This window comes from Pagrus pagrus, assembly GCF_965226575.1.
Source record: "Pagrus pagrus genome assembly, chromosome: 10".
Lineage (NCBI taxonomy): Eukaryota > Metazoa > Chordata > Actinopteri > Spariformes > Sparidae > Pagrus > Pagrus pagrus.
The window spans coordinates 22,096,708-22,112,062 of record NC_140194.1 but is presented as its reverse complement, the minus strand read 5'-3'; the positions used below and the strand labels follow the sequence as shown (position 1 = coordinate 22,112,062).

General features: G+C 40.0%; 2 protein-coding genes across 4 annotated transcripts; both read right to left on the bottom strand.

The window, feature by feature from the left end:
- Positions 1-376: 376 nt before the first annotated feature.
- LOC311263229 (acyl-coenzyme A thioesterase 5-like) lies at positions 377-4,065 on the bottom strand (the record flags this gene model as incomplete). Its single annotated transcript, XM_084363152.1, has 7 exons — positions 377-509; positions 596-678; positions 1,914-2,033; positions 2,879-3,048; positions 3,366-3,556; positions 3,650-3,749; positions 3,870-4,065. 7 exons carry the CDS (start codon positions 4,063-4,065, stop codon positions 377-379), a joined length of 993 nt encoding a protein of 330 aa, XP_084219278.1.
- A 1,798-nt stretch (positions 4,066-5,863) lies between these two features.
- LOC311263459 (acyl-coenzyme A thioesterase 5-like) lies at positions 5,864-14,799 on the bottom strand. Of its 3 annotated transcripts, none has more exons than XM_084363530.1 (11): positions 14,732-14,799; positions 12,842-13,043; positions 12,622-12,721; positions 12,338-12,528; positions 11,932-12,101; positions 11,141-11,260; positions 10,099-10,181; positions 9,915-10,008; positions 8,990-9,070; positions 7,389-7,530; positions 5,864-7,303 (listed from the first exon to the last, which is right to left on the bottom strand). In XM_084363530.1, exons 2-11 carry the CDS (start codon positions 13,035-13,037, stop codon positions 7,167-7,169), a joined length of 1,314 nt encoding a protein of 437 aa, XP_084219656.1. In that variant the 5' UTR covers positions 13,038-13,043; positions 14,732-14,799; the 3' UTR covers positions 5,864-7,166. The 3 variants fall into 3 exon arrangements, with proteins under 3 accessions (XP_084219656.1, XP_084219657.1, XP_084219658.1); XM_084363531.1 differs by having other exon boundaries at positions 14,632-14,743; XM_084363532.1 differs by lacking the exon at positions 5,864-7,303 and having other exon boundaries at positions 7,395-7,558.
- Between the last annotated feature and the right edge of the window lie 556 nt (positions 14,800-15,355).

Here is a 15,355-nt window from a genome sequence, read left to right as displayed (position 1 = left end):
GTTGTCCCATATGCTCAGAGACAAGAAGTATTTCAGTTTATATCACCAGCTGCAGCTTTAAATATTTATGCATCACCAGACATCGACTGTGCAATCATTTATCTTGGTAAATGATGTGTAACATTGCTACAGAGGACAATATATACACAAATACATTTTTTACAATATAAAATCATCCACATCGCTGTTGAGTCTCTAATTGAATAATTTCACAGAATGCAAACAACCTGTTAACTAGGACAACTGACAACATTACAACAATAAAGCAACATTATGAAGAAATTGGCATTTTGTGCAATTTAGTGCCCCCTTCAATATAAAGATTTATATATATGACAGCTTTTCAGACCAAAAATGCATTTACAGAACTGAAAAACTAACTCAAGGAGGACACATTCTGGCTGGCGATACTCACGTCCACTTTGAAAGCGACGTCGGTGGGGATCGGCAGCGGCACATCTCGCCAGATGAACTCGTTCTCCTCACTGATACGAGTCTTGTCAGCGTTTCTGATTGGACAAAAGTTATTTTTCTGCATCTTCCCTTTGGGCAACAGGAAAATCACTCACAAGAATCAAACAGCTTGTGAACTTACAGGTTAAAGTTCTTCAGCATTTCCTCCACAGATCCATCAACTGGCTGCACATGACTCCCACTAATGCACACTGCACACCTGAGCTGATATCACAAACACACACACACACACACACACACACACACACACACACACGTACACTTAAAATATGTAAAAGTTTTACAGTTTTACACAGAATCATCTGAGGCAGAAACCTGATCAGAATTCTTTTGAATGTACAAACAAGATCCAATAAGTGAAAACACACACATGCTGTACACACATATGTATATATATATATATATATATATATTCACCTATTGGACTGCACCAAGCCTTTTAAGTTGAAAATGTCTGAACTATCTGAACTAAATGTGTCATAACTATTTGATGGGGCAGGAATCTTCACAAGTCACTTTGGTAACCAAGAAAATGGATGAGAAGCTTGTTCTGACCATCTCTTTCTAACCTGAGCTTTATCAGACAGAAACATAATAACAGAGCCACCCCCTGTGGACAAAAATGAGTAACACAGTCAGTGTACAAAAGGCTGGACATCAGCGATGTTTTACTGAAGGTGTGCTGTGGAGATTTAGAGCGGGCGCGCTGGACACCTGGAGTGGGTGTGCACTGGACACAGGAAGCGGGCCCGCACATGAGTGCAGAATGACAGAAGAGAGCGGAGAGTAAAGAGAAAAGAGACAGATGTTTTCCATCCAGAGACTACATTAGACATTACAATCGTGTGCATGCATCCGTGAGACCTGTAAGTCCTATCATTTATGTTATCAGTTAATTTAATACTGTTGTAGTGGTTGACTAGTTAGCGTGCTTTGCCAGACTTTGTACCTGCTAGCTAGCACGTGGTTATTGGTTACATAGTAGTGAGTCTCTGAATGCCCTTACTCCATGTGTGTATTATTGAATGCTTTGTTTACATGCCAAAGTAGATACACTAAATTAAGAATAGTAAGATTAATAGTGGTTTAAGGTTGAATGTGTACAGGTGTATACAGTATGTGTGTATATATACATATATATATATATAAATATGTAGGTATATGTAGGATATGTACATATATGTATGTATTGGTGTATGTATGTATATGTATGAATATATTTGCGTAGTTGTACAGTAGCCACTGCACAAACCTACAGGTAATTACGGTCAACAAGCTTCTAGCACCAACTATCAACTGAGGATGTGAAAGTGAATTTTGTTGAGTCACTTTTCTGGTTGGACCAGGGCCTGTTAGCTTCAACTAGCCTTATAAAGAAGTAGAGCTATGTTTAGCGACTTAAAGATGATGAAAGTAACTTTCAGCAATAGTTGTCTTACTTTCATAACTTGGGAGTAAACAGCCATTTTGAGGGTTATACTGGTGCCGAAGGACAGACCCAACATGCCGATCCTGCTGCCGTGGACCTGAGGATGCTGCTTCAGGACTTTATAGGCCTTCTGCATCACAAAGACATGTCAGACAACAAACAGCTGTAACACAGAGGCCAGGCTTTGAACATTTTTTGATATAAGAAAAAATACAATTTTTAAATCCCCTCTCCAGTCAAAAATATGTTTTTCTGCTTGTTCCTTCAATTGAATGTTAGCGCTTCACTGTGTAGAATGATGTTTGTACAGAGTCTGACACCAGAAGGATGATTTCATATTTATTGCTGAAGTGTAAATTTTCTCTGAGCTTAGTGAAAATCTGAAATCAGAATCAGAAATGACTGTGGTTGCAAGTAGGAAGAGAAGGAACAGTTAGCTCAACTACTTAGTAACTTAGTAACTACTTAGTACCAGAAGGATGATTTCATATTAATGGCTCACCTTATCACCCCAGCTGCCTACACAACTGTTCCTCCACTCTATGAATGAGTTACGGCTGAGTGGAGCTGTGACCCTGAGTGTGTGACCTCTGTGTTACTTATCTTCCAAATGAGCAGAAAAAACACAAACACTACTTTATTAGACAATGGGCAACAGAGACTAACACACACACCATGATATGGTTTGATCACATACAACATGCTATATATCAACTGGTTTAATCCAACACTGAAATTGAATCAAAACCAACATCGCCCAATTTTATCTCTCCTGCGGTTGCAAGTAGGAAGAGAAGGAACAGTTAGCTCAACTACTTAGTAAGGTGATAAGTTTGGTGTCAGTTTGTTGTGGAGTTCTGCTACTCCTCGTGGTCATAATATCAAGGTTTTTACAAAATCCTTGAGTTATGTTGGGGTATCCTAAATTAGGATTCGATTTATTTGTAATTTTCTGTAGGTGCTGATATAGTTTACCTCAAAGTACTGGAGGTCCACCATCTTCCCAGTCTCCTTGGTGATTTTAGCTGTCAGGTAGTCGAGGGCCAGGGAGGCGATGCCGTGAGAGGCCAGCAGAGACGCACGGTACTCCACCAACTGCCCTCCACCACCCCACAGATCCAAGAGGCCAGGGAAAGGTCCCGGTCCTTCAGACAACAAACACAGTTCACACAACTTTTATTACCTTAACTTATATTTCTGAGGTTCCTCCTTCCTCCAGACTAGGGCTGGGCAATTCGGGCTTAAAATAATATACTAACATCTTCAGGCTAACAGAACAGTCTGTTAATTGCAGAAAATGAAATCCCTTTACTGTAATGCAGCCTTTAAAACCAGGAAAAGACAACACAACACATGATATCAAGATACCTAGAATCTAACACAAAAAAATAACGTCCATAAAGATATTGAGATAATATTGATATATTGCACAGATATACTCCAGACTCTCCTGTGGTCCTACCTGGGGGCAGGAAGAGGGTCGCACTGAGTCCGTCCTCTGTGATTGGGATCCTTCTGACACCGGGCGCCATGTACCAGCGCTCCACCACCACACCAGCCAGCGACACCTGATCCATGAAGCCCTCAGTCTGGTGACCCTGGTACACTGAGATTGTGACCTCCATGGGAATCTGGACATTCGTCTTTCTTAACCTTAGGGATGATGGGAAAGAGTCAGCTCTAATACCAATAACTGATTGTGTATTGATTGTCATGGTCTGAATTGCTCCATCCTTGTTGGCCTACCTGAGCCCAGGTTTGCTGCCTGGAACTGGTCTGAGGCTCCACAGTAGACCCATCTGTTCAACCCCAGAATATGTCCCACCCAGACTGGGATCCTCTGAAACTGCAAAGGCATGAAAATTATTCCTTAGTTGATGTTCACTGTTCCTCAGTGTTTCAATACCTGCAAAAATTCCACATTAATATTCCTGAATTTTCCAAGTCTGGGCTTTCAACAGTGTACCGTTCACAGTCCCAATGGTGTTGCTGATGTAGTGACCAAAAGCCTCCCAGCTGTGTCCATCTTCACACTTGTGGAGGGCATGGACGGTCAGCTGGAAACCAGGTGGGGCATTCTGGACCAGGATGATAAACTTCTCATCCACGAGCCCCCTGGACGGCTGGACCAACAGCTTCACAATACACTGTTTCTTGTCCATCGTAAACTGAGCAGACAGATAAAATATTTCATGACAGCATCAAATGTGTTTGTCTGTGAACATCAACCTGATTTTTCTGGGGGGTCGCAACTCAGAAAACAATGAGAACCACTGGGTTACATTACTGAGTTCAGTTGTACCAATAATTTCCCTAACATGTCATTTACTGTAATCCAGGATTTGATTGAATGAATGCAAATTTATTTCAGACATGTGAAAACAAAACAAAACAAAAAGTGAAATTAGTTCAACAAATAAGGAGAATAAAATGAAAAGCATGTTACAAAGTAATATTGCACTAACAAGCACTGACATGTCCAAAAAGGAGTTGGAAGAAGTATACATTTATTTAATCCTAACCCCTCTTGTATAACATATTTACATTTTATACACACTAACCCATGCGTGAATGCAAAGTTCAAACCCTACCTACTCCACCTAACTGGCTATCTGCTGAGTAAAGTGATTATTGCTGGATTATCTGTTTTTATAAGTTACTGAAGTTGAAGGTTGCAGCCTTCATGCTGCTGGAAAGAAAGTGAGTACTAATAAAACTTTATTCTGCCACCAGCAGTTAGTCCCAATCAAACCAGGATACTATCACATGTTGTTGCACTGAAACTAAGTGACATGAATCCAGTTTCTTTGATACCATAGTTTATAGTTTTAATTATACCACTGGTCTAACTATTGGTTGAGGTTTCAAAAACATTCTCAATCTCAATGAGCTCAAACTATACAACAGTTGTTAAAGTATCTAGCTTAGAGCCATTCCTCAGCTATACTTACTGTATGCCCAGGTGTAAAGTTGTGAATCGACCTGTGAGACAGTGCACACTGACCGACAGCTTCAAGTTCAGCCTTTCCTGACAGAGCTCCTCCCACTGCAACATCAACGGGACTGGACACAAGATGGCGCCGCCGAGTCACAGATATTATTTTTTATTTTTTTTAGCTCTTTAAGAGCCACGCAGATCTGCACTGATGTGACTGAAGACTACAAGTTAAAAATAAAATTATCTGGGTGTTTAGTAAGAAAGAAACGCTTTCGTGTCGTCTGTTGTCTGCTCGTGTCTCCTTGTAGAACGAAGCTACTTTTACCCGCCCATCGAACGTTCAGCAGCCGAGTTGCATCATGGGTAATGTAGGTGTCAGGTTATGACAGTGAAGACGAAGACATGGAAATAAAATAGATGACATAGTGCACTGATTTTAATACTTTTCTCTTTTAACAGTCCACCGTGAGACCCTAAATGTTGTAGAGGTTCAATGTGGAGGATTCTAGACATGTAGGATCTGAAACATGAGGCAGGTGTTGGTGTAATTTGTGGATTTTCCCAACTAAAGATGTTGAATTTGTCAAGAATGCTGCAGTGATGTTAAGTATCAGATTTTCTGTCAAACACATTGAGAGTCTGCTGTTACACAGAGAGAATGGGTTTAAGTGTTGTACGTGTTGCTTCATGTAACTACAAAAAAGTAACGTCCTTCAAAACTACATAAATTTACCCTAAGCAGTGGACAATCATTGCATTTATATAGTCAGCTGTAGTCAAAAGGCATTTTGAAATTTTGCTCATTTGAAAAATATGAAAACATTTTTCTGATAGAAACCTTGTCTTCCTATCATTAAAAGATTTATTATTTATGATGATGATAATTTATGATGATTTATTTAGTTAATTGGATCTTATAATATTATGTTTTAGTTATTATCAGGGTAACAACACATCTTACTGCTAACTGATTGAAAAATCTTGCAATAAAAGAGTGAGTAATAAATCAATCAGACACCAGGAATGAACACAAACATTGTTTAATGACATAAATAACAGGAAACCAATCAGTGGAATAATAAATCTGTACAGATTATATGATTCTGATATTGCCTAAATTACAGCAACGTGTCACGTCTCTAGACGACCACACACACCCTCTGAGTAGAAAACTGTCAGTTCATTTGCATTACAGAGATACTTCATGTGAAATCAGCAAACTTGTTTTTTTCTGTTGTCATTTTCAGCCATAACTGTAACGTGTAAAGATATATAGTAAAACACGGTGGTCCAACTTATCTGACGTTTCTGCTTTCATTATTTCATGCATTGTGTTGCTTTGCGAGAGACAACTTGGACTAACTGCTAGTTTTAGTCATTTTCTTTAGTCTGTGGCCCAACAGGTAAATCTGGTCTCCAACCAAACATTTTTGATAGTGTTTTGTTAATAATGAGAGATGAAATCATCAAACAAGCCTTTTAGACTAATTAGATGTATAGACTTGGATGAAGGAAGACTGTTAAATTGTATGTAAGTTAATGCTTGATGCAGGGCTTTTCTACCCGGAAGTTATTGTGAACAAACATTGTGATTGGGTCTATAAGATCTGATGCTGGACTGTTTAAAGGGTAACTCCACCAACTTAACACATTAAAGTGTGTTTACCGGTGAAAAAAGTAGAATAACGCCTTTTGTGGCGCCCAAGGAAGCTGCTTGTAATCTGATAAATTGCCTCTAGTGATGTCACTCAGTGGCTATGTTGCATTTTGGGAAATGAAGGCACCTGATTTTAAAAAGGAAGAAGAATACATGGTATAAAAAGGTGAAATCTCTGGTTCTGCTGTATTGATTTTGGTCATTTGTTTTTAAACTGTCGATAATGAGTATAATGGCCCTATTTGAATGGTCTATGGTGTACTGTATGGCACAAGGCACTAGTGCGTTCAGGGTGTGTCAGCCTGCAGGATAACAGAAAGAAGCAGGTTATCTGGTGAATGCTGACTTTGGTCAGAGAACAAACTGAACACAAACACAGATACACACACCCTTCATGCTGGTTGTTGCTAGCTATCTTCTATCTTCATCTAACCCGTTTTGATCAAATACACCTGCGGTCAAATTCATAAAAGCAGCTTCAATAAACACAAATTATCCTATGGTTAAACTTACACAAATTACCTGAGGTGTTAGCCTTAGCTAGTTTGGTAGCTTCCACCTAGGTAGGCCTGTTTAACTGACTAAACTTGCTTCAGCTCCAGCACTCTCCACCTCTTTGCCCATTTTTCCTGAACCTCTGATACTCTCTCCATTAGTTGTTGCTTTGGTTATAGGTGGGAAAATAAAGTTACACCAGGGTTTCTGCCACTGTATAGATTCTCCTTAAGAAAGACCAGCAATTTCCTCCAAGCGTCTTCCTGAGCGCGAGAGTGTGCCACTGTCTCTCCGCCCCACAGAACCATCACTGCAAAGAAAACAGGAATCAGAAACAGCCGTCAAACCCAAGTCTGAAGTCCTGATTTTGGTTTCTAGTCTCAAGTTGAACCTACGCTTCTCTTGTGTCGCCAAATTTCTGAATGAACTGGCTCTGGCGTGCGGCGTGTACGGAGGTTCAATCAGGTGACCGGCGTCCGGATATGACACGACGGTCAGCAGGTGGCTATTCCCTGCCCGCTCCATCATTTCCTTCATCTGGAAAAAGAAAGGAAAAAAACCTAATCTAATATTTGTAGGAAGGTTTCAGTTTTTTTATTTGCACTCCTTGGATATGACCTGTAAATGTACATGTGTCTTTGGTACTGTTGTTGTCATCTCTGAACTGTAAGAAGTCTTTCAGCAGACACTAAATTTCAAGACCCAAGACTTAAATTACTCTGAGATATTCAAAGACACCTTTCAAACCTGTCCTTAATCTGGAGAACATCCTCTGAGTCTGACAGTCAGAAGTCAGAGATGTGAGAAAAATACATGACTCTTAACCTCTTGAAGCTCTAGAAGCTAATGAGCTAACTAATTTAAAACAACTTTGCTATGGATTAAAAATGTAGGCCACCAATGAAATATATAAGATCTCGAGAAAATCTATTTACACTTCATGAGTTTACTTTTTGAAACATGGTAATGGAACAAACCAACAGTGGATAAAGTAGTTAAAATGAGCTCAACCTTAAACATCTACACCAGTAAAATGCAACACACATATTAATGCAGCAGTAATATTCATCTTAAAACATCAGATATATTTGTAAAACACTGACAGGGAACATTCTTCTCCTTCAACCTTCTTTTTGAGGAGTACTTTTACTTTTGTTACTTTACGTACATATGGCTGATAATAGCTTACTTGCATACTTTTACTAAGGGTTTCAAAGTTGGACTTTTACTTGTTTATTTTCACAGTGTGGTGATCTGAATACTTCTTCCACCACTAGTTTCGCCAGGTTTATTACATTTATTCTCAATTTCCACCAAAAGACATCTTGTGCACGTGACTTGAAGTGTTGATGATGACTGAACATGATTGGATACCTCAAAACAAGAAATTTATCAAATAGATGTAGTGGGGAGGAGGTATAAAGTAGCAGATAATGGAAATACTCAAGCAAAGAACCTGAAAATTATACTTAAGAACAGTACTTGAGTAAATTGTACTTTAGGTTTATTTCATCACTGGTTGTTTGAAATTGTGACACAATTTGAATATGGGTCCCTAATATCAGTTTTCAGTCTCCTTGATTTCTATCGGTATCGGCCCTGAAAAAAGCATATTGGTCAACCTCTATTGCAAATGGCAGGCATAGTAATGCATTATCTACTTATTCATTCCCCAGTCAGAAACAGTAGTCCCTAGTAAAGTAATTGTATCAGTCCAGGCATATTTTCAAAGCTATAAAAGGATATCCGATACGCCTATTTTTCAAACGTTTCGACGCTGAATCCTCTGTTGATCTCTGAACAGTGTTTACAGCAAAAAAGGGTTAGTTCAAGAAACGTTTTGTTCATTTACATGCTGTATAGTCATCTTTTTATTCATATAATTAGCTTGTTTTTATTACTATCTATTTGTTTTTTCTCAAGTTTAATCCTGCAATTTACACCTTTGTACAAAACTTGTGATCCACATATGATACTGTCACGTCAGTAAACTCACATCCATTGCAGACTCAGTGACGGGCCAGCTCTGATCGTCCTCACCTACAACCACCAACAGAGGACACTTGAGTCGTCCCATCTGCTCAGAGACAAACAGCAGAGACATTTCAACTTTTATCACCAGCTGCAGCTTCAAATATTTATGCATCACCTGTGGAATAATTTATCTGTGGATTTTTGAGATATATCACATAGCTGCAGAGGGAAATCTGTCCACAAATAAAAAAAAAATTGTAGATTTAGCAGCAAATGAAAGAACATTAATTCATCCACATTGCTTTTTAGTCTCTAATTGAATAAATCCACAGAATGCAAACCTTTTAACTAAGATGACTGACAGAAAACGGTTCTGATTCAAAGAACATTAAAGTATGTTATGTAGAAATGTTTCTACAAAATGCCGATTTATGTAGAAATCGGCATTTTGTGGCACCCCTCACAGTTTCTGAGTGCAACACCACTGTCGTAAATACAAATCCTAGGCCTGTAACAGTTTGTCAGATGTAATGTAGGTGCTAACTACAAACAAAACTCATTACGTTATGTGTTGAAGACGTGCTTCCTACCCTCTCACTCACATGTTACATGGTGCAGAAACAAGTGACACAGACACATTTACCCTATTACAAGACACAGTACCATGTCATTATTCTGTTATGTTGGGCCAACATAAGTTGTTATTCTAAGGTGAAAAAGTTACAGAATGTTACTTTAAACACAGATTTATTGTTCTATAAAGTGTTTAATAAATTATTTTGATCTTGCATTTAAAAAAAATTTGAAGTGTGCCCTCCCTCCTCTCTACATCCACCACATTTGCACGACTCCTTTCTTTAAATGAGGTAGCTCTCTTCGCCTCTTTTTTTCTTCACCTGCCATGTTTGGTATTATAAACTGTCACCGGGAGCCGACATGGTACTCACATCCACTTTGTGTGTGAGTTCGGTGGGGATCGGCAGCAGCATATCTCGACTGATGATCTCGTTCTCCTCACTGACACGAGCTCTGTCAGGGTTTCTGATTGGACAAAGGAATTTTTTCAATCTCCATCTTCCCTCTGGGCAACAGGAAAATCAGTAACAAGTAACAAACGGCTTGTCAACTTACCTGTATAAGTTCTTCAGCATTTCCTCCACAGATCCATTGACTGGCTGCACATGACTCCCACTAATGCACACCGCACACCTGAGCTGAGAGACCACACACACACACACACACACACACACACACTTAAATTACAGGTTGTAAGTGAGTGAACCAAAATGACAAAGAAGGAATACATTTATAAAATGTATGTCTCTTTTAGTTGAAAACATCTCAACTATCTGAACTGAAGAAAAGCGCTGCTGTCATCACTGTTCTTCAGGCAACCAATCCTATTTTTGATGAGGAAGAAATCTTCACAGGTCACATTGGTAACCAAGAAAATGGACGAGATGCTTGCTCTGACCACGTCTGTCTAGCCTGAGCTTTGTCAGAGGGAAACATCATAACAGAGTCAGTAGCCCCATTCACCCTGCCCTTTGAGTGCAGGGATCATGCACAGCTTCTCTGCATCCTCCTCTGTGTGAAAGTTTCAGATGCGGAGAGGGGTGAAATTTCACTGTGGCTCTGATGCAGAGGTAGTATCAGAGACGCTGCAGAGGTGAGTCGGCGTCTGTGTGAATGGATAAGCAGGAGGTGCGGAGCTGATGGTGTTCACAGTCTGATAACTAAACAGATCCTTCACTCAACAAAATAAAAAGTAATGTGCCACAAAGCAACGTTACCTGACCAAACAGTAACGTAGTAACTGGTAGTGTCTTTGGCAACACACGAGGACAAAAATAACGCAGTTATACGTGGAGAAGTGTCTGTCATCCTGTCTGTCGTCCTGTCTGTCCTACCGACTCTTCGTCACATTTCTGCTCGAAAAACAGTGTATGTCCCAGGGAAAAAAATGATCACTGTGTGTTTTTCTCCTCCTTGGGTACATGTTTAGATTTGTAGTAGATTTGTAATTTGTAGTCCTTGTCCCTGGTTAGGCTTTTGGGGAAAGACACACATCAAACACTTGCAAAATAGACATAAAAACTAGCTATCAAACAGACCTAGAGAAGCAGATAAGAGATTGATTGATGAAAGTAACTTTAAGCAATAGTTGTCTTACTTTCATAACTTGGGAGTAAACAGCCATGTTGAAGGTTATACTGGTGCCGAAGGACAGACCCAACATGCCAATCCTGCTGCCGTGGACCTGAGGATGCTGCTCCAGGACTTTATAGGCCTTCTGCATCACAAAGACATGTCAGACAACAAACAGCTGTAACACAGAGGACAGGCTTTGAACATTTTTTGATATAAGAAAAAAAAAAAAAATCCAGTCAAAAATATGTTTTTCTGCTTGTTTCTTCAAATGAATGTTAGCGCTTCACTGTGTAGAATGATGTTTGTACAGAGTTTGACACCAGAAGGATGATTTCATATTAATGGCTCAACTTATCACCCCAGCTGCCTACACAACTGTTCCTCCACTCTATGAATGAGTTACGGCTGAGTGGAGCTGTGACCCTGAGTGTGTGACCTCTGTGTTACTTATCTTCCAAATGAGCAGAAAAAAACACAAACACTACTTTATTAGACAATGGGCAACAGAGACTAACACACACACCATGATATGGTTTGATCACATACAACATGCTATATATCAACTGGTTTAATCCAACGCTGAAATTGAATCAAAACCAACATCGCCCAATTTTATCTCTCCTGCGGTTGCAAGTAGGAAGTTAGCTCAACTCCTTAGTAAGGTGATAAGTTTGGTGTCAGTTTGTTGTGGAGTTCTGCTACTCCTCGTGGCCATAATATCAAGGTTTTTACAAAATCCTTGAGTTATGTTGGGGTATCCTAAATTAGGATTAGATTTATTTGTAATTTTCTGTAGATGCTGATATAGTTTACCTCAAAGTACTGGAGGTCCACCATCTTCCCAGTCTCCTTGGTGTTTTTAGCTGTCAGGTAGTCGAGGGCCAGGGAGGCGACGCCGTGAGAGGCCAGCAGAGACGCACGGTACTCCACCAACTGCCCTCCACCACCCCACAGATCCAAGAGGCCGGGGAAAGGTCCCGGTCCTTCAGACAACAAACATAGTTCACAGTTTACACAACTTTTATTACCTAAACTTATATTTCTGAGGTTCCTCCTTCCTCCAGACTAGGGCTGGGCAATTCAGCCTTAAAATAATATACTAACATCTTCAGGCTAGCAAGTAGAACAGTCTGTTAAATAAAAAAATAACGTCCATAAAGATATTGAGATAATATTGATATATTGCACAGATATACTCCAGACTCTCCTGTGGTCCTACCTGGGGGCAGAAAGAGGGTCGCACTGAGTCCGTCCTCTGTGATTGGGATCCTTCTGACACCGGGCGCCATATACCAGCGCTCCACCACCACACCGGCCAGTGGCATCTGATCCATGAAGCCCTCAGTCTGGTGACCCTGGTACACTGAGATTGTGACCTCCATGGGAGTCTGGACATTCGTCTTCCTTAACCTTAGGGATGATGGGAAAGAGTCAGCTCTGATACCAATAACTGATTCTGTATTGATTGTCATGGTCTGAATTGCTCCATCCTTGTTGGCCTACCTGAGCCCAGGTTTGCTGCCTGGAACTGGTCTGAGGCTCCACAGTAGACCCATCTGTTCAACCCCAGAATATGTCCCACCCAGACTGGGATCCTCTGAAACTGCAAAGGCATGAAAATTATTCCTTAGTTGATGTTCATTGTTCCTCATATTTCAATACCTGCAAACAATTCTACATCAATATTACTGAATTTTCCAAGTCTGGGCTTTCAACCGTGTACCGTTCACAGTCCCAATGGTGTTGCTGATGTAGTGACCAAAAGCCTCCCAGCTGTGTCCATCTTCACACTTGTGGAGGGCGTGGACGGTCAGCTGGAAACCAGGTGGGGCATTCTGGACCAGGATGATAAACTTCTCATCCACGAGCCCCCTGGACGGCTGGACCAACAGCTTCACAATACACTGCTTCCTGTCCATCGTAAACTGAGCAGACAGATAAAATATTTATTTTATTATCTGTGTGTGAACACCAACCTCATCTATTTCCTGATGAAAAAGGCTGTTTGAAGGCAATGAAAAGCCCCAAAAATGTTCAAAACATAGCGTACACTTAAACGGATATATTTTTTTTAGATGGCACTTTAGGTGGCTAAAATTCATCTTGCCGCTGGTTCAGTTTACAGCAGTACAATGCCCTGCTTACTGCCGATGCTTCACACTGCCTTTCCACACAGAGGGAGAGCTGACAGTCATCGACTGCAGGTAAAACACTGACGAGGGATAAGTACCTCATACAACCAACATCAAAAGACCTAAACTATCCCACTGCAGCTGCAAGAAGTGTGGTTTTGTGGAGTGTGAAGCTGTCACTGGCTTTTATACATTGGTGGAGGAAGGATTTCCAATTTATTCCAATAAAACAGCAATACAACTCTGTAAAAATAGTGCATCACAAGTAAAGGTCCTGCATTGAGATTCTGACTTCAGCAAAAGTAAGAAATAACAACATGTACTATTTGGACAAAGTGGCACAATTAAATGTGTATATCGATTAGGGGTAGACTGATAATCGGTCTGGCAGACCAACTGTTCTTAATTCTGACTGATTATCTGGGATAATATTCTTCATTCATCATCGGTCCAATGACCGATATCGGTGTTTGTTGTGTCTGACTGCAGATGAAGTAAATACATTTTAAAATGCAGTACTTTGGCTCTGATGCAGCATCCTTAGTGGTCACCACTCAGTGTTCTCAGTGTCCACAACACTATCTGATGTCATGTGTAATAAGCAGTCAGCGCTGAATAATCTGAATTTGCAAAGTAACTGTAGGTAAAGTTAAATAAAGGGGGTGGAGTGAAAGTATTAAGCAATATTAATAATTATTAATAATACTGAAGCAAAGTACCTAAAGTGTGAGTAAATTGTAGTTGGTTACATTCCATCACTTATGTATTATAATTGGCACCACCAAGGAGTCAATTATATATATATACAGGAAGTTTTTCTCACTCTCTTTAACACTGCGAAATATGTTTTCTGACATTTTTGTGAATATCTCAGAGAATAATGCATGGATCTTGATGAAAAAACAGGCATGTTTAGGTGGCTGGTTTCTATGGGTGAGTACAAGTTGATGTGGATCTTGGATCTAGTTATGGGTGGTTTAAAATTTAGAGTGATACAGGGCTTTTTAAGTTTGTATTAGATTAGGTTAAGGGGACTCTTGGACCTTGACTGAGGTATGCTATCTACTGAGTGCCATGCATTGATAGGAAATTGATATATAATCTGCAAGTAGTAAGAAGTAAAAGTACAATCTTTGTCTCTGAGTGAAGTAGCCCAGCGTAAAATGAAAATACTACCTCAAATAGTACCTCAAAACTGTACTTATGTAGGCTACAATAGCCTACTTGAGTGAATGTACTTGGTTACATACCACTCAGCTGTGAATGAGCTCAAAGTGCACAAACACGTTTCATTCATTCGCACCAAGTTGCACAGCAGTTGTTAAACGATCTAGCTGACACCATTTCTCAGCTATACTTGTATGCGAGGGTGAGAACAGACCTCAGAGGTGTTGTCCTTAGGTTCGTAGTCTGCCCAGAGTCTGAAAACAAAGAGTGAATCACACTTTGACAGGGCACAATGATCGACAGCTGATCCTTACTTCACCGTTCAACCTTTCCGGACAGAGCTTCAGTCTCCTCCCACTGCAACATCAACGGGACTGGACACAAGATGGCGCCGCCGAGTCACAGATGCTCAAAACTGTGTCCGTCGTTCCAACTGAAACAAAACAACTTGGGACATTTTTTTTTATTTTGCATTGCTCTGTTTTGAATGGAGGCTACACGTTTGAAAATACAAATATCTGTGTGTGTAGTTAGAAAGAAATACGCTTTTGTTTCGTCTGTTGCCTGCTCATAACTCTCCTGAGCTACATTACACACCCATCAGCCGCCGAGTGGCATCATGGGTAATGTAGGCATCAAGTCAAAGAGAGGAAAAATGCATGAAATAAAATAGAAAATATCTCCAGTAATACTACACCGATATTAATACTTTTCTCTTTTAACTGTCCATCATGAGACTCTTAATGTTGTAGAGGTTCAATGCTGACAATTCTACACATGTAAGATCTTAAACATGAGGCAGGTGTTAGTCTAAATCAACCAACAATTTGTGAAATAGTTCATGAGCTTTTTAAGACTGATTATGTCATTATTTATTTATTTATTTATTTAAGTGAGTCCCTACAATTATGAAATCAATATTTTTCCTTACTGTTTCC